Genomic DNA, 19,224 nt, shown 5'->3' on the forward strand with positions numbered 1-19,224 from the left:
TTTTGAAGAAATCGTCGCAGAGAAATCAAATATCAAATATTAAAATCAATCTTTGTTATCTAGTTTGAGGCCTTTAGTGTTGAAAATTATAACCAGTACTATGAGTGACTAAACGATACATTCAGCAGTGAAATTTCAAACAGTCTTGATGCTATTATGGGAGGCAGCGTGGGAACGACCATCTGCAACCAATCCTCGTTCACCGTACTTATCGATCGAGAAACTGTAAGATACAGTTAATGTTTTCAGCTTTAAAAAGCATTAATATATGTGATGTTTATTTTATCAGAAAAACCAATCTGTTAATGGCGCGACGTAAAAATTGTAATCCCCTAATGAGATACCTAACGAAAGGTTTGTTTGTGGTCGCAAAACTCCATGATTTCATAAATTCGCATTATTATGGACGTTTAAAAGACAATAACTGGTACTAATATGTCTACGAAATATAATAATGTGAAGCGACTTTATTTAATAAAATAGCATTGTGTGCGCATTCGAAAATGGACTGAAGCTAATTATTTAGTCGGTTTATTTATTATCATTATATCATTAATTTAAGTGTAACTTTTAAAAACTTTAGCTACCTATATGTCACAAAACGAATGATACTTAACTAGTCATTATTATTAAATCTCGATTATATAGAATCAGGAATACGTAAATGTTTTATAATAATTTTATAATGCATTTGTCATTGACATCAAAATATGTTTTGGTATAAAAATAAAACACGAACAAATCTTTAGCATCATCGTGTTTTGATGCTGATCACCACACTCGATAAAACCTAAAAGCGACACCAAAAAGAGACAAACAACCTGCGGGCGAATGTGATCGATTAAGTTTTTCGCTCATCGCGTGTGAACTGCACACGTGTATTTTTTAAATCGAAATAATTGGTTTATTTAAAATCAAAATTAAACCAAAATAGTCAATGAATTTATCTTCCTCTTTTTGTATTATCACATCAACGCTTATTTCTTTCCAGTTTATAAAATTTTGACAAGTTCATGGAGATTTACCTAGGTACCTACCCTTGCTTTTTCAATCTTAAAATCTAATATACTACCTACAGTATGCCAAAATATTGTTTAGCAATTTATATTTTCATATTGTAGGTATATGTATATACTATGTTATGTGGATGTTAAATGTACTTATATGTATCTCGTCGACACCCTTGGGAACATTTGCAGCTGGCTAATGCAATGCCGAGCATCAATAAACTGCGACTTTCAAACATATTCCAGTGTTTAAGTATAATTTTGTTTAGGAAAATAAGGTGTTGTGTACCTACATAATTGATACGAAAAATACAGACCTTTTGGAACAAGAAGACTGGCATACTTAACATTAACTGCTAGTTATAGCTGTTTTAATTTACGTTTCAAAAAAGTATTAATAATCATGAAGCTTATAAACAGCTATAGAAAAAAAAAATCCGCTTATCGACAACTGAGTAGAAGTTTTTACTTGACTGTCTACTCTTGTTCAATAGGTACAGAAACGTATAGAACTTTGAAGGAATGTTCTAGAATTTTTTCCAGCGTCAGATTTGTATAAAATTTAACCATTTCGAATTCACCAACCAAGGATTGTTACATTTATGTAATAATTTCAAATTTGCAAGATTAACGTCCTTACGTAGGACGTACGACCACAAGAATGGTTGTCATCATCTCCTGCCAATGAGTGACAGCATTCACATTGTTTATGTTTAGAGATTTGGATAGCCACAAAACACTAAACAATAATTCACCTTCAACATTGCTTCTGAAGTTTTAAAACTACCGTATCAAGTTTACAAAACACGAGACACCTTTAAATTAATCTTGATGATCTAAGGTATTGCAGCCGCGGGTGGGTATTAGCCATGAGTCCAAAGAATCTCTTCAGTCCGATCTATTTATGGCTTCTTTTTCCTCCAAATTACTTTTCTTCCATGTTACTGGTGGTAGGACCTCTTGTGAGTCTGCACGGGTAGGTACCACCGCCCTGCCTATTTCTGCCTTGACGCAGTAGTGCGTTTCGGTTTGAAGGGTGGGGCAGCCGTTTTAACTATACTTGAGACCTTAGAACTTATATCTCAAAGTGGGTGGCGCATTTAAGTTATAGACGTCTATGGGCTCCAGTGACCACTTAACACCAGGTGGCCTGTGAGCTCGTCCACCCATTTAAGCAATAAAAAAACCATCCCTTTGCTCTTGGCGGTTGCACACCGTCCAGAAATCTGAGCTTAGGCCTTTATACTTGTAGGGTCTTCTGGCTGGCCTTCCATTAAGCGTTTGGATATCCTGGCCTCCTACATTCGCAGCACAATCAGCACAGTCTTAACGACGTTAATCATACTATTTGGTCGATGATCGTATTTGATCTTTGGTCGTTTTCTCTGTCGGGCGCACGAGCTTTGATGAGATACTAATCGATATAGTGACCTGGCGCAGAAAATTTCTGTGTACATATGTATCCTTGAAGTTAACGTAAAAATGGTAAGTGTTGAACTCATTGTTTGAACTCAATTCAACGTTGAACTCAAAGGCGTTGGCAAGGTTCTGCCTCAGCTAGAGGCTTTGGTCTATTTTCCGGTCCGGTCACTATCCTCGTCCAACTCATCGATTACGACGAAGAGTCCTACGAGCAAACTAATCCATAAACACAACCCACAAATGTTCACGATTGACTTCTACGGTGAAGGAATAACATCGCATAGTAAAAGTGAAACCCGCAAAATTATAATTTGCGTAATTACTGGTGATAGGACCTCTTGTGAGTCCGCGCGGGTAGGTACCACCGCCCTGCCTATTTCTGCCGTTAAGCAGTAATGCATTTCGGTTTGAAGGGTGGGGCAGCCGTTGTAACTATACTGAGATCTTAGAACTCATATCTCAAGGTGGGTGGCGCATTTATGTTGTAGATTACACTTAACACCAGGTGGGCTGTGAGCTCATCCATTCATCTAAGCAATAAATAAAAAACTAAGTTTCTCACCGAAACTTAGTCTCAGTGGGTTGCGATTCCGATCCAGTGGTAGTTTCTGCGAAGCACTGCTCTTACTAGGGACAGTGTTAGCAAACGATCTCAGACTGTGCCCACTATGCTCAACTACCAGCCATAGCGTAGCTAGAATAGCCCCTTAGGCTGCCAACGAATAGGTAAGTAAAATAAAGTTTATATTAAAATAAATTTAAGTTTTCAACTGAACTTCTTTTATTTAAAAAAATACTAAATATAAAATAGTTTAAAGTATACTTAAATATTACTATAGCCTATGATACGAAGACTAGAACTAATCTGCCGTATGATCAGTAAAATTATTGTGTTAAAATATAATAGCTAACTACAAAAGCAAAAATATGTTTAGGAACGATGAAATTAAAAACGTTCTGATTAGTACAGACACTAGATAGATAGAGCGCACTAATTTATACAATGACGTCAAAGTTCAAGAGCGCGCTCCAAATTTTACAAGAATTGCGTTGCGGTAACAACATAAATGCTTTAAATATATATGCAATATCTTGACTTTATTAGCTAATTCTAATTATTTCTTCATTACCCGTATCATACTTTAGTTATTTAATATTTGGATTAGAATATACACGACATCGGTTAACGATCCCAATGCGTCAAAAAGGCGCTACAATATAATATGTATTTTGTTATTCCTCTAATAAATATATAGGTAGGTAAGCGTAATCTTGCGAGCTAATTATTACGCATTATATCACTTAGTAAATAAGTATTTAATTTAAGCTATACATAACTTTCTGTACATACATAGGTAGTATTATATACAATGCGCATAGCTACTGCAAAAGAAAAAGATACATTTTATTAAACAACGTCAATCTAGACTCTAGAGGATTTATTCAAGACATATTTTAATATTGACATCGTTAAGTAGTCTTGAATGTATATACGAGTAAAACAAGCCAAACCGTAAAACAGTAAAACCTTTTTTTTTATTGAGCGCTGCGTACACGGCTCGGACTTGAACTAACATCTTTAGATAAAGATAACTGAAATATACAATTTAAAAATAAAATGATGATTTGCTTGCTGCTAATTTGTAATAAAAACTAAAGCACGAGGTTTTTTTTCATGATTAGTTGCCATACCGATAACGGATAGTCGCGCGCTTTGTTGTGCAAATAGTGTCCAAAAATCTCCGGATTTAGTTTTCCTTTATGGTTTTTTTCTTAAATTGAAGCTACTTTTCAGACATGAGACTGTTTTAAAAATTCAGTTTAAAAATGGAGAAAAAATTTAATCGACTCCTAACGTAGTACTACGATATTTTAAGGTTTGAAAAACTGTCTCAGTAAGAAAAACATCGGACAAGGCGTATCATGCTCATTATTCATTAATCAGCCAGGCATAAGATTTAGCTGTGTTCTACGTTTTTTTTATTTTTTTACGTTCTTTTTTGGATAATGTGACATGATTTAAACGTCACGATAATTTGAAACGTGAATAATGTACATATTGCTGATAAAACATTGTAAAATGTACCGACAACTCTGCAACACTAGGCAATGAAATCCCGCACGGGCCTCGAATAGCCAGACTTTTCATTTTCCATTAGCAGCCAAGTCAAATAATTTTCTGGTATTGTTTCGATCACAGAACTTTATCAAGTGATCTGGTTATTTTTTCTCTGAGCTAGACTAATTCCCATATAACCTATACCTAAGTCCTACTTTGAGCATCAGCATCTTTCGCGAGTTGAATGGTTCAAATAAATATAGAAATAAAAACTTATTATGGCTATATTTACATTATACACATAATCTACTACTATTAAAGAGATCGAACAGGTAACTTAATTTTTATTGTTATTTTTTTATTGCTTAGATTAGTGGACGAGCTCACAGCCCACCTGGTGTTAAGTGGTTACTGGAGCCCATAGACATCCACAACGTAAATGCGCCACCCACCTTGAGATATTAGTTCTAAGGTCTCAAGTATAGTTACAAGTATAGTCTCAAGTATAGTTTTTAATGAAAGACTAGTCTTTCATCTCAGTTCCTCTTTTTCAATAACATTTGTGGAGCTTGTGAAGCCCCTAGGATCCTCTGGTACCCAGATCTTGGCATGAAGTGTGGAGCCGGCCGGTCGCTCGTCTCTTCTAGACCATGACAAGGAGTGCGCCTGGAAGTTGCTGCCTGCAAGGAAGAGCTTTCATTAACCCTGTTTGTCTAAAGCTTAATTTTCGCAAATTAATTAATCAGTCTGCCTAGCAGTTAAACTAGATTTTATTTATTTATCTATATATACCTTATATAAAAATGAATTGCTGCTCGTTAGTCTCGCTAAAACTCGAGAACGGCTGGACCGATTTGGCTAATTTTGGTCTTGAATTATTCGTGGAAGTCCAGAGAAGGTTTAAAAGGTAGTTAAATATGAAAATCCTCGGAATAAAATAAAAATAACAATTTTGTTTTTCCTTTGATGTGTCCCCCATCGGACGGATTCCTTTTGTTTGTTTTAAGTTTATTTTATACAAAAGTTTAGGTCTTTTATTTCTCGATTGAGGCACTACGAAGTCTGCCGGGCCAGCTAGCTTATAATAAATAACGGACCCTTTTAATGTGTCAAGCAAAAGAACTGAATTAAAAACATAATATTCTCAGGATTGTGAAGAAATAATACATTCAAATTACAAAATTCACAAAATACATCGCACAGTATTTAAAAGTAAAACGAAATATCTACAGAATGAATTTTAGCTACGCCGTTCTATTAATGACACTATCGACTATTTAATTACATCTGTGTAATCACTTGTTCACCCTAAACAGCTCAAACTTGAGGTTTATTTAACAGCAATTATTTCTGGGAGTACATTATAATAATACGGGGGCTACTTTCAACTATTCGCAAATGCGGTAAAGTCCGGGGTGTTATTCTTTATCGGGGTGTAATGTGAAGGGGCCGAACACGTGCGCGCAGTTACGGGCCCCTGTCGATGAAACAGAGATAGGGTTGAACTGTACTTGTCGATTAACTTACTTGTTTCCTTACATTTGTGTTCTAAGAGATGCATATCATTTATTTCTTCTAAACCAAGATTAGGATACGTGAAAAACTAATGATTGAAAAATCCTATCAATAGATAATATATACGACGCGAATTTTATTTTTTGTCTTTGAACATCCCTTCTTTGATTTAATGACACATTTTATCGATACCTATCATTGTAACGTGAACCCCAACAACATAAAATTTGTACCCGTGCATTAATAACACGTTTATATTATGTCACAATGAGTATTATGAACTCCTACTTCCTGTAATTAGTCCGTACGTCATATTGTTCTGTTAGGAAGTTTGAATATCATTTTGTCCATATAATGATTTAATAGCCTTTGCTATCACGAACGCAGTTCAGTTCAAATATTCAAGGCGACTCAACCTAAATATAAAAGTCGTTTCAATGAAAATATTAACGTGAATTAAGTAACTTTAATTCCATCTTTTATGAAATTTTATTAATACATTTGAAAAAGCCTTAATGATTTTTCGAAAGAACATTAATTTAGTCCGCGGTAGTTTTTTCCGGCGTATTTGGAAAGCGCCCCTAATTCTTCTTCAATTCTAATGATTTGATTGTATTTTCCGACGCGTTCAGATCGAACAGGTGCTCCGCATTTCATCTGACCAGTAGACAAACCAACCGCCAGATCGGCTAGGAACACATCTTCAGTGTCACCCCACCTATCAACAACAACAGAAGCAAAACCATTTGACTTCAAAAGTTTAAAAGCTTCAATAACTTCGGTAAACGTGCCAGCTTGATTTAGTCTTAAGCCAATCGCATTTCCCGCTTTTTTTTCTGTGGCCAATCCAACACGGCGGAGATTAGTTTGAGTAAGGTCATTTCCAAAAATCTGAGCCTGCGTTCGAGAGGTCAAAGTAGACCACGCCGACCAATCATCAAATTGGAAACCGTCTTCAATAGAACATACTGGAAACTCTTTTATATTATCTAGATAAATTTCGGCAAGTTTATCCGACGACATGTATTCCTGAGGATTTGAGTTCGGATTTTTAAACTCCAAATCGTAGGCACCATCTTTGAACATGTCACTGGCGGCAGCATTTATTGCAATTTCAGCTTTGCCAACATACCCACATTGCTTAATAGCATCTGTAAGAAACATAAGAGCGTCCCGATGACTTTGCAAGGGCACAGAAAATCCTCCGGAATCACTAACATACGTGCAGTCTACAGAAAACTTATTCGCAATCGCGTTTTTCACATAACGATAAATTTCTGAACCAATACGCATCGCATCTGCAAACGAAGATGCTCCTGTAGGCATAATTATGTATTCTTGAAACGGCAGTCCATTTGAAGATAAAATTCCACCAGTGAGAATAGTAAAGTGTGGTACTGGCAGAATTATTGTAGTGACGCCTGCCATATCCGATATGTGCCTATACAAAGGTACACCTTTCTTCGCAGCTCCAGCTTTTGCGACTACCAGAGAAACACAAAGAATCGCGTTAGCTCCTAGTCTAGATCGGTTTTCAGTTCCATCGAGAGATATCAAGAATTGATCAATTTCCTTTTGCATAGTCACTTCAAGGTTTTGTTTGATAAGTTCAGGTGCAATAATGACGTTAATATTTTTGATAGCACTAGAAACACCCATTCCAAAGTATTGAGCAGGATTGTTATCCCGCAGTTGTGTTGCTTCGGCTATTTTTTTGGAGTCCGTGGAAGGTACACCTATTCGAAATAGACCTAATTCTGTCACCATATCTACTTCGACTGTAGGGACACCAGTGGAGTCAAAAATTTGACGTGCTAGCAATAACTTAATTGGCATCTTGACTTTATAAATGAATAAAGGTTCTAAAATATTTTGTTCTTTTAAAATTGAAAATTCTTTGCGTATGTACAGAAATGTCCTGTTTGTTCGCCACGGTTGTCACAATTTAACGAAAGACATTTTACTTTGACATAGAATCTATCAAAATCAGGTCTTAAAATGAGTTTTTTTCTAAAGAGATTTTTTTATTTTTTTAAATATAAACCTAATAATTTCGATTATTCCGCTTGATAAATCTTTTGTTTATTTTTTGAACAACATTGTAAACATTCCCCCGCTAGCGGCGCACGTGCGCTAATCTTTATGTAAATCCAACGTAATGTTTCGATAAGGTGCTTTTTAATAATTGAAAAAGAGATTATTGTGCAAACACTCGTTTCGATGGAGAGCTTATTATCAATACCCAATATTATTGCGGGCAACGATAAAAAACTAATTAACTTTGGTCTATAATGTTTTTTTAAACAAAACTTTTTTTCGTTGCGAAAAATCTATCACGGAGAAGGTCATTATTTTTTGTATATTTTTTTAAAATTAATAATACATTGAGTTTTCTTATATTGTTTTTAATTGCATTTCTTAGTATTTTCAAGACGTGCTCAAAACAACAAAATGAGAGATGCCGATGTAAATTCCTGATTCCTTGTTTTATTTTAGACACAATCGATTTTTTTTGGGTTCTTCACACTTCGCCCTTTATTCTGAAATTACTACATTAAAGGGGTGTTGAGAGCTTAATAGTATTCTAATACAGTCCGCCTCTATTATTATGTTAGAGGGTGATCTTTCAATTTGCTACGGCGTGATTCGCAAATATGCGCCCTTGTTTACACTTTTAGGAGCATATTGTCGACACAAGTGCACTATACAAATGTGGAGCACGACGCTGCCTGGGGCTACAAAACGCTTAAAGCGGCATTTATAGCAAAATCGATTTTACGCGTAGGTATTTAATTCGCGTAAAGAGTTAAATGATAAATCTTCAAATAAAGTAACTTACCTATTACCCAATATTATTTTTGACATGATACAATGAAAGTCTGAAATGCTTAAAGAAACGATTGACGCAAATATAACAAGTACATCCAGTACTTCATATCAAAATGTAATATGTTATGTTTTCCCCGACGTTTTCCAATCTCAATCGTACCTATATACGTATATTAAGATCATACATTTTATACATTTTTTTTGCCTTCGATTGTTTACGAGTATACGGCCTATCTGAAGGGAGTGATACAGTGACACTGTTCCTTAAAAAGGTGAAAATAAAAAACGACATTCAGCCATGAATTCGTTTTCATACAAAAAATAGCTCTTAGCGGCAATTCCGTATATTGTTGCACTGGCTTTTTGCTAAATTACGAATTGCTTTGATTTCATGAATTTTTATTCTATTTTATTCACGCGCAAAATAAAGTAACTAGGTAGGCACTCAGAATAAACTAAAAAACAATAAGCACATTTCAGAAATATTTTTGAAGTTACATATTTTATTGATTGGTCGAATTTATTCAGATGTTTTATATTTTAAATGGTAGGATGAGTTCGTTTCAAAGCACAATTTGGGTTCTATGTGAACTTAAAAGCATGAAATTCTCCCATCATGCAAAACGGGCACCCTTTTAACATTGCTAACGAATTTCATTTAAAGATAATCAATAAAACGGGAAAAATAAAATGACATCACGTCATTTGTTTCACAGATCCCACGGGATACGGGAATTTGGTCACGCGATGCTACCGTGAGAATATTATCACACCTGGACCAATTGAATGAGAAGATAAAATTGTAAAATGTGTACATAATGGGTTTTCCGCACGCTATATTCTGTAGGAGAGTTATAATAAATTGTAGCGTGAAAATATTTTGCATAAAAATAAGCTAGCATTTCATTATTTAAATTACTGAAAATTATTCATATTAGTTCCGTTATTGTCGTAGCGTTGTCAGATCAGAGGGCACAATCTCATATGAAAAAGTCTATATACTATTTTTGTTTTGGCTAGGTGGTGCGATCACCTCCGAACGATGGCCGGTAAAATTTGGATGAGGAGAGGGGCAGACCGGGTTCAGTGGTGTAAATTAGGAGCTGCCTATGTTCAGCAGTGGACGACTATGGACTGATAATGATAATGATGATGATGATGATAATATATAATATTAAATTCAATTGCCACATATACAAAAGAGTGGCGTAGGCACATAACTCTCAAATGTTTAATCTTTGCCCTAATGTACTCTGTGTCAAATATTAAATGTCGCATCTACACTTTATCTCCTCATTGTATGGAGTCGTTTAATAAAATAGATTGCTCTTCATAATGAAGACAGTGTATCATTGTACTTCGCAATAAACGGTTACATCTTTATCAGTTTTTTTTTATTAATTAGACCATTATATAACAAAAGCATCAGTTCATAGTGGCTCGACCGATTTGACTGGTTTCTTTTTCGTTGTAGTCTTTTTTTCATTTGGCAAGACAAGGATTCCCGCCAAGAAAATTTCTAAAACATCAAAGATGAACTTTATTTTTTTATTTTTTTTTATTGCTTAGATGGATGGACGAGCTCACAGCCCACCTGGTGTTAAGTGGTTACTGGAGCCCATAGACATTTACAACGTAAATGCGCCACCCACCTTGAGATATAAGTTCTAAGATCTCATTATAGTTACAACGGCTGCACTACCCTTCAAACCGAAACGCATTACTGCTTCACGGCAGAAATAGGCAGGGCGGTGGTACCTACCCGTGCGAACTCCCAAGAGGTCCTACCACCAGTGATTACGCAAATTATAATTTTGCGGGTTTGATTTTTATTACACGATGTTATTCCTTCACCGTGGAAGTCAATCGTGAACATTTGTTGAGTACGTATTTCATTAGAAAAATTGGTACCCGCCTGCGGGATTCGAACACCGGTGCATCGCTACGTACGAATACACCGGACGTCTTATCCTTTAGGCCACAACGACTTTTTTCTAGAACATCATGATTGTTAGTTTGCTTAACAAAAAGTCTATCATCTTTTGATTATAACAGATTACGAAGGTTTCTCAGCAAAAATTGATACAGATGAAGTTAACATGTGCTTTTTATTAATGACCCCACAAATTAGTAACACAGTATCGATCATCAAAAGGTGCACAAACAAACACGAAGGGGTCGCGACGTGGCATGCCCCCGACCGACTCAAACGACCACTACTCGACCAATAATTCACGCTCCATTGATGAGCATCGCAATATTATTTTTTTTAATTAGATAACTTATTCATACATTCGAGAACGAAAATTAAATACTTCTAGGAAAATAATTACAAAAATATAGTTAAGACAGCGTTTTTATTAAACTTGCATATAAAAATCATCTTAAGTAAGAGGCATTTTTTTCGCTAAATGTACACGAATTTATTTCATTTTTATCATTTCAAAATTATTACAACAAATTATGATTCCTGTGCTATAAACAGCGCAAACCATTTTCCATAAAGATTTGAATCAGGGTAATGTGCCCACACTTCTTTTATTACTTATGTATAGTTAAGAGTAGTTTAGTAATATTACAGTAGGTAGGTATATTTGTTGGGGTAAACATGAACATTAAAAACTAACCACTTTACATTTGGGAGGTCAGTTATTGTTATTGAGAGCTTCTTAACAAGGGAAATGCCGAATTTAAATCATTCCCAAGTATTGGTAGGCTTCATTTCATTATTCTAAGAAGTTGCCGTCGATATGATTTCAGGTGTAAACAGATACCTAACGCGTGTTGGCGAACGATTTCCCGGCTGATTGATTTAGATAGTGTGATAGGAGAAACATACAATTTTATTTTATTAGTTTAATTATAGAGTTGTGCGAGCTGTGGTGCTGACACGAGTAGGTATTGCAATCTAGAAAATGTTTACCGCAAAATTATTGTGTTGGCTTAAGAAATTGGAGAGCCTCATTATTTAAATAAAAACTGCTTGTTTGCGACTTCGCTGTGAAAAGCTGTGTAATAATAATTCGCTTTAATATTATTATTTTTTTGTTGCTTATATGGGTGGACGAGCTCACAGCCCACCTGATGCTAAGTGGTCACTGGAGCCCATAGACAGCTACAACGTAAGTGCGCCACCCATCTTGAGATATAAGTTCTAAGGTCTCAAGTAGGTATAGTTACAACGGCTGCCCTATCCTTCAAACCGAAACGCATTACTGCTTCACGGCAGAAATAGGCAGGGCCTACCCGCGCGGACTCACAAGAGGTCCTACCACCAGTAAAAATATATATTATGTTACAACACGGGCAGCTCGTGATCACATAGACACCGTAGCGATAAAAACTTTTGTCTACATTCGCTTGAAGTCTTGGAAGACCCGATCATTAAAACTGTAATGTATTTGCTTCGCTTTCGACTGGCTAAGCCAGTGATTCTCAACCTTTTTTTTGTTGCGGCACATATTTAACGATTTCAAAATTTGGCGGCACACAAAGAAAAAGATAAAAATTATTTACTTACTACCGAATCACATACATTTGCCAATTTTAACGAAAGAAAAGGTGCAGTAACTACTATGCAACACCTTGTGAATCCCAACTATCACTAAAACAGCACGTTTTGTACGCAGAAGTGGCAAGTGTGCGCCGACTTGAGACATATTCCTATTGCTACGCACGCCGCTTCATCATAATTTGGCACTAAGAAAAACCGCGTTGCAAAGCAAATAATAAAATAATTTATTTTTTGTGGATTTAACATATATTCATGTTAAAAATATTTTTCTTTTTAAATGATATAATTTAATAATATTAACATTATATATTTGCAAAATTTGGCGGCACACTTTTGAAATTTGGCGGCACACAAAAGTGCCTCGGCACAGTGGTTGAGAATCACTGGGCTAAGCTGTATATATGTTCAAGCTCACAGCACCTCCCACCGCCAGAATTCAAGAATTAAGAATGGATAACAGAATTTTGGTTGATTAATACGAATACGAATGTCTTGAATTAACAGTGTTAATTCGGTACATAATATGTATGTGTTTAAACAAGTGTTCTGAGTTAAGATAAAATAAAATGAAATAAGTATCAAAGGTCGCGCTTGTATTTTTATTAAATTATTTAACTATTATAGATGACCGATCAATATTTGCTAAGGCTAATAATGTGTTCAAATTTTGTCAATCAGCCACGCTTTCTTGTAAAGTTAAAACGTTTTTATTTTTGCTATGAAATGAAAAATTCCCATTGCTTTGTGGCTTAAAAGCTAATTTCAGATTTACATATTGAATCTTCTGATTAAGGTTTACGTAAATACATTACTTATATTTCGACTTACTAGTGCTATTCACTGATATAACTGTTTGCTATTATTTAAAAGTAGCTAAGTAGATGCTCTCGAGATTATTTTTTATTATGTTAAAAAAAATTGAGTTCTCTTAAACCGTATGGTGGTAAGTATACGGAATAATAAATTTATTAAATATAAAAATGCTTTGTTTTTTCTGAACTCGTCACAAAACACTATTGCTTGTCAAAGCTTAAGCAAAAAAAAGGTGTGAAAATACCTCTAATAATGATTTTCTTTTGTTCTTCTTTATTCTGAGTGTTGCCCACACCTGACAACAACCCGTCGGATGAATTGCGATCAGCCCGTACCTATCCCAAAAACCATTAATCAAACACCATACTCAAACTGTATTGGGTATTAATGAAGTTAAAAGACTACCTACAATACGTATGTGAATTAAGTGATTTGCGCGGCAGCAAGTATTGATTAAATGAGGAAATGTAGATAATACAAAAAAAAAACATTATTTTGGTTCATCTATGTAGGTAAGTATGTGAGCTGTGCTATAATATATATAATTATGGAATGTTATTTGCGAAAATGGTTACTAAACTTCATTTCATTTTTTATGATTTAGTTGTCTTTGGTTTGTGGGTATATAAAAATATTTCATATAAAATTCAGTGCATATTTTATATTCGTTAGTAATATGAAATAAAAGTCATAAACTTAAAAAATAAAAAGTTAACGTAAAATTTGCAAGTGCCCGATAAATAATATAAAGCTATTTATTAATAAGTTAAAAAAGCTACTGAGTTAGGTGAGTAAATTATTCATTGACGTGTTCGTTGGAAAAACATCTTAGATGATAAGCAGTAGGGTACATAATACTGTTGATTTTTTTTGTATTTTTACTTTTTCTTACTAATATAACAATAACGTATTACATAACACAACGTGTGTTACAAAGTAGAGCTAAGCTCAAAAATTTCTGAATAACGTAACGATTAATAAAAAAATACTACCCAGATCACAAAGAAAGCTGTTTGCATCTGAAGCATTTCAGTTTACCTATACTACCATTATTTACGTAGTATAGATTGTTTTTGAGACAAACAATCTCAAATTGTTAACGTACAAATTATGTCACGGTTGCGGTATATTAAGAAATTTTATGTTAAAAAAGCAGACGCATATTTAAGCAAAAATCTTCTTCCTCAGCAATAATCTCACTACTAAAAAGGTGAGCGTCACACAATATCCTTATGATTACATCCCGGTTAAAGTCCTAGTTAAAAGTGATAATTGTATAAATTGCCTCGCTTCATATATTATTTATATATATTTTTATCTTACGTCCCACTCAAGAAACTTTTTTTTTATTGCTTAGATGGGTGGATGAGCTCACAGCCCACCTGGTGTTCAGTGGTTACTGGAGCCCATAAACATCTACAACGTAAATGCGCCACCCACCTTGAGATATAAGTTCTAAGGTCTCAAGTATAGTTACAACTTTTCTTGATTGGATCATCGCTAAGACGTATTGCAGGTCACTTACTAATTCTCCAAGAAAACTGATGTATCCGATCGCAAGCTTCAAGGTATCGACTTTGGACAGACGTTTCTCATAAGGCAATGTTGGAATGTGTGCTCTTAAACCTTCAAAAGCGTCATTAATGGATTGCATTCGACGTCTTTCCCGAAGATTCGCGGCTTGCCTCTGTTGGATTTGTTGCTGCGGACAACGCGAGCGTCGCTTGTGAACGCGCCGGTATTCTGATCTAAATAAAAATGAAATTAAGCTTTGATTCTTTGCAAATATTATCCTAGTTTCATTGGAGCGAAATAAAGATCGAATAATGCACTAATAATGTAATGTAGGTACTTTAATGCAGAGCCAACCATTTAAAGTTCTCGAGACTCTCCGGTTGTAAGTAAATATTTTGTATTACGATGCACTTTGTTTACGTATTAAGATTCTGAATTAGATGGGTAGATTTGATTTAATCTGCATTTGATTAAATAAATTTCAAATGGTACACGATTATTTTTCAAACATTCTTAAACATACAAATAAACTATGCTTCGTTTAAAAGATTAGGTTGTATAATCAAGTATTTACTCACTCAAAAAATATTTCATAAAACAATAAGCTATAATTGAACACAAAAATATTCGCTGTAATGCAAATGATATTCTACAGTTTTTTTTTTACGAGATTACATAAAAATCAAACAAGAAAATGATTTCGTTTTATTTACCTTCTTCTTGGCGTAGAATGATTTTCCTGATCACTAGCATATAGGCTGCCGTCGGACATTGAGGAGTCGTCGTATAAGAACACGTCGGATCCATTTGCGGATGTCGGAGATCCACCTACGGCGACGGGCACAGCACTGCTATTGTCAATCACTTGGCATCTGATGCCGCTCACACCGTCCATATCGAACATTTTGTCGGTCTTATTTTACGAAATTCTCATTCACATTTTCCGTTCGAATGGCAAGGCATACTAATGCCGCGGCTGTCAATTGTGGTCTGAACCAGGAAATGGTAACGGGAGGGCCGAGCACGACGCCCCGCCCTCACTTGTACTCCGCCCAATTTTTGTCCAATTTACTCTGCGCCTCATTCGAAATCATTTTTAAAAGGTAGAGGGTGATCATAAAACTGGTGATTCGCTTGGTTTCGTTTTTGAGAATTACTTTGCTATCCTGAGCAGGCTTTACTGAATAGAAATTAGAAATTAATCATATGAAAAAAATCTTTTTTATCTTCTTTTTTTTAAAAAAATACTCAAGTAATATTCATGAATTTTTATTTTTATTTTATTTAAACGATTCAAAAAAGTTTAAAAATTTATTTAATTTGCTACTCTCTTGCTCGTTTTTCATCAATTCTGAATTGTTAAACCTATTTTTTTTTATTTGTCAAACATTTGATTACGAAATGTAAAAGCTCGCCCGCAGGTCGAAGGTCATTCACCTTCTCTGTGTCTTGGTTGGAATTTCACTCTCGACAACCTTACTCCTCCACGCTTTGTCTCTCTGTATCCACGTATTGTTCCCGATAGTTATTACGTCACAAATAGAGTATAATCAGTTCTATGGTTTAATCGATTGATCGCAATCTATTCCAAGAAATATCACTGCCAACTGTCGAGCATATCAATCCTTATTTTAAGAAACTATAGCTCACACTAGTTTTGTAACCTGCTTTTATTTTTTGAGAAAAGTATATTTCGACCTGGCGAAGTAACCAGATATCGGGGTCTTTTAATTTTCTGGACAGTAGGTAGGTTTTAAGTGTTTTTTTTTTATTGCATGATTGGGTGGAACGAGCTCACAGCCCACCTGGTGTTAAGTGGTTATCGGAGCCCATAGACGTCTACAACGTAAATGCCGCCACCGACCTTAAGATATGAGTTCTAACGTCTCAATAAAGTTACAGCGGCTGCCCCGCCCTTCAAACCGAAACGCATTACTGCTTCACAGCAGAAATAGACAAGATTGTTATTTATAAAACTATCCTTGTACATACTTCTGCGCGACCATTTCGCAAAAAAATCCAAAACGAAGCTAATCCACGATGAAGGAATAATAAAAATCAAAATCGCAATAATTTATTTATTTATTTTATGAGTGATGGATTACTGGTGGCCCGGAGGCCTTTCCAGTTTCACCAGGACAGGTGGGCGAGCAAAGGCTCAGCCAGTAGGGGTGGGATTTGCTAACAGCTACCCAAGCGCCTCCGAAGGAGACCTAACAGCTCAAGAGTAGCTGCTTCGCGAATAAATCTAAGTACTACCGGATCGGAATCGCGACCCGCTGAGAAGATCCGGCGAGAAACTCAGCGAGCTGATTCATGGGTTACGTTGCACGGCGAACTCTTTGTCGAGTTCGACGAGTACGGTTACCGAGGTCCCTAAGCCTACTCCTAGTGTTAGAGCTGAAGGCGTCTAATGCATAGGTTATTGGATCTGATGGATCCGTAAGGACGTGTCTAGGCCGTCGACGGTGACTGGCTCCTGCGTAATCAGGATTCGGGGAGTAGTCAGCGGCGGCAACGGTAAGGCGATTATCATGACGAAAAAAAAATTGCGTAATTACTGGCGGTACGGAGTTTTGTCTGTAGGTACCACTGTCCTGCCTAATTTTGCTGTGAAGCAGTATGTGTTTCGGTTTGAAGGGTGGAATAGCCATTGTACTGTAAAACTCATGTTTCAAGGTGGGTGGTGAAATTTACGTTTTTGATGTCTATAGCCATCAGCGCGGCTACCGGTCAAAGAAAAATGAAAAAAATTATAAAAAATATTAAATAAAACCATTACGATTACAGTAATAGTTTCAAGTTACGGGTAGGTACCACCACCCTGCCTATTTCTGTGAAGCAATAATACGTTTCGGTTTTAAAGGCGGGGCAGCCGTTGTAGCTATACTGAGACCTTACAACTTATATCTCAAGGTGGGTGGCGCATTTACGTTGTAGATATGGGCTCCAGTAATCACTTAACACCAGGTGGGCTGTGAGCTCGTCCACACACGTAAGCAATAAAAAAGAAATGCTATTTAATAATTTGGCGGCATACTTAATGAAATAAAATGTAAATTTGGAATCATGGTTATCCTGCCGTGTCTCTGTTCTTTGGCCGCTGAAATAGTGCATTCGTGATCAAACGTACGATTCTACTTCGAAGTATGTGGAACCCGCATGAAAAAAATATTCTTTTATTTATTTTACTAACAAATACTTTTCAATGAAAAAATAATAACTATCAATTTAAAATAGATGTTATAGTTTTACGCTAATTTTAAGTCTTCTTGGTGACTGCACAATTATGTCACTTTTTCCTTTGTTCCGTTCCACAAATTTCCGTTGTTACACACCAGGATTATTGTTTTTTTAATAATGACTGAAATAATTAATCATTATTCAGTCAAAGCCAAAAATACGTTATGCGTATTTCTTAGCAAGCATCCCCTTATTGAGGTTTTCAAAGTGCACTAGTTTAAATATTCTTATCATAGTCATTTTATATGCTGGGATTCGTTCTTGCTAGATAAATATCTTCTGCAACTTATCATGCAATTGAACGGGTGAATATCAGGGTTTAGAAACAAAATCGGCTCAACGACAAATATGAAAATCAACAGACCGGACTTTGTACTACAAAGTGTTCAAAGTCAAAATAGCCCTATTTGTTGATAAGCAAATGAAGAAAGAATTATTCGTTACATTATCACTAAAATTTATTCACTTGCAGCTACATACCAATTTTTAGTATTATACGTTGAAATGAAACTGTAAAAAATATTCATAATTGCGTAATTGCTTGCGGTGGTGCTAGGTTGTGAGTCCGTACCCGCTAGTACCATCCACCTAATTTCTGCTGTGAAGTACTCATGCGTTTCGGTTTGAAGGGTAACTTAAAATATTTATATCTCAATGCTAGGATATTCGACAGGCAATAACTATCGAGACTTCAACTTCATTTTCAAGGTGATAAGCGGTATTCACATTGTCGTGTCTATTGGCTCCCGTAGCTACTCATCTAGGCTAGGTAAGAAAAATTGTGCACTCGCTACCAATGACAACTTATGATCCCACAGGATTTTCTCTGCGGCTCGCGATTCCTTTCTTGTAGTAGATTCATTCTCGAAATACAAACTGCTAGCGTAAGGTTTGGGTAGAGAAGTACCTGCGTACCTACCTACATATTTCATTCCGCATCGTGATTAATAAGCGTGGATACACTGGGCGTTTTGTCATTAGACAATGTAGGTCGGTACTTACTCATAATGGCAAAAAACTTACGACAGCAGAAGCTATCTAAGGCATATTCCTATTAGCATTCGGGATTATTCTCATATTAGGTTCAGTGGGCAAATTGGCAGAGAACACAACTTAAAATTTGTCCATCTGAACGTGTGTGAGAATCTGTTGACGCTATACAATAAGTTTTGTGGTAACATTTCCCATAGCTGAAAAAATATCAATGTAAATATTACCATTTTAACACAAATGGAAAATGTTATGCATGAATTTACGGACGCGTCTATGCATGACACCATGTTTCTTAACTTTCTAATGTAATAAAA

General features: G+C 35.6%; 1 protein-coding gene and 1 long non-coding RNA gene across 2 annotated transcripts; one reads left to right on the top strand and one right to left on the bottom strand.

Annotated features, from left to right (window-relative positions):
• Window positions 1-6,455: 6,455 nt before the first annotated feature.
• LOC105841813 (enolase) lies at window positions 6,456-15,849 on the bottom strand. The gene is made up of 4 exons (XM_021348759.3): window positions 15,388-15,849; window positions 14,685-14,907; window positions 13,404-13,494; window positions 6,456-7,817 (listed from the first exon to the last, which is right to left on the bottom strand). Exons 1-4 carry the CDS (start codon window positions 15,576-15,578, stop codon window positions 6,538-6,540), a joined length of 1,785 nt encoding a protein of 594 aa, XP_021204434.2. The 5' UTR covers window positions 15,579-15,849; the 3' UTR covers window positions 6,456-6,537.
• LOC134199311 (uncharacterized) lies at window positions 13,703-15,369 on the top strand. Its single transcript, XR_009973751.1, has 2 exons — window positions 13,703-13,946; window positions 14,676-15,369. It is a non-coding gene; the product is annotated as an uncharacterized LOC134199311 (long non-coding RNA).
• Window positions 15,850-19,224: the final 3,375 nt, after the last annotated feature.

The sequence above is a fragment of the Bombyx mori genome, chromosome 1 (genome assembly GCF_030269925.1).
Source record: "Bombyx mori chromosome 1, ASM3026992v2".
NCBI lineage: Eukaryota > Metazoa > Arthropoda > Insecta > Lepidoptera > Bombycidae > Bombyx > Bombyx mori.

What these genes read in the sequence shown, in the direction of transcription:
- LOC105841813 (XM_021348759.3), bottom strand. Translation starts at nt 15,578, where the DNA reads ATGTTCGATATGGACGGTGTGAGCGGCATCAGATGCCAAGTGATTGAC. An exon ending in TCAGTTTTCTTGGAGAATTA is followed by an intron (nt 13,495 to 14,684) that starts GTAAGTGACCTG and finishes TTTTTGGGATAG; the next exon opens with GTACGGGCTGATCGCAATTC. An exon ending in AAAGAAAATCATTATTAGAG is followed by an intron (nt 7,818 to 13,403) that starts GTATTTTCACAC and finishes AGTTATTGCTAG; the next exon opens with CACGTCAAATTTTTGACTCC.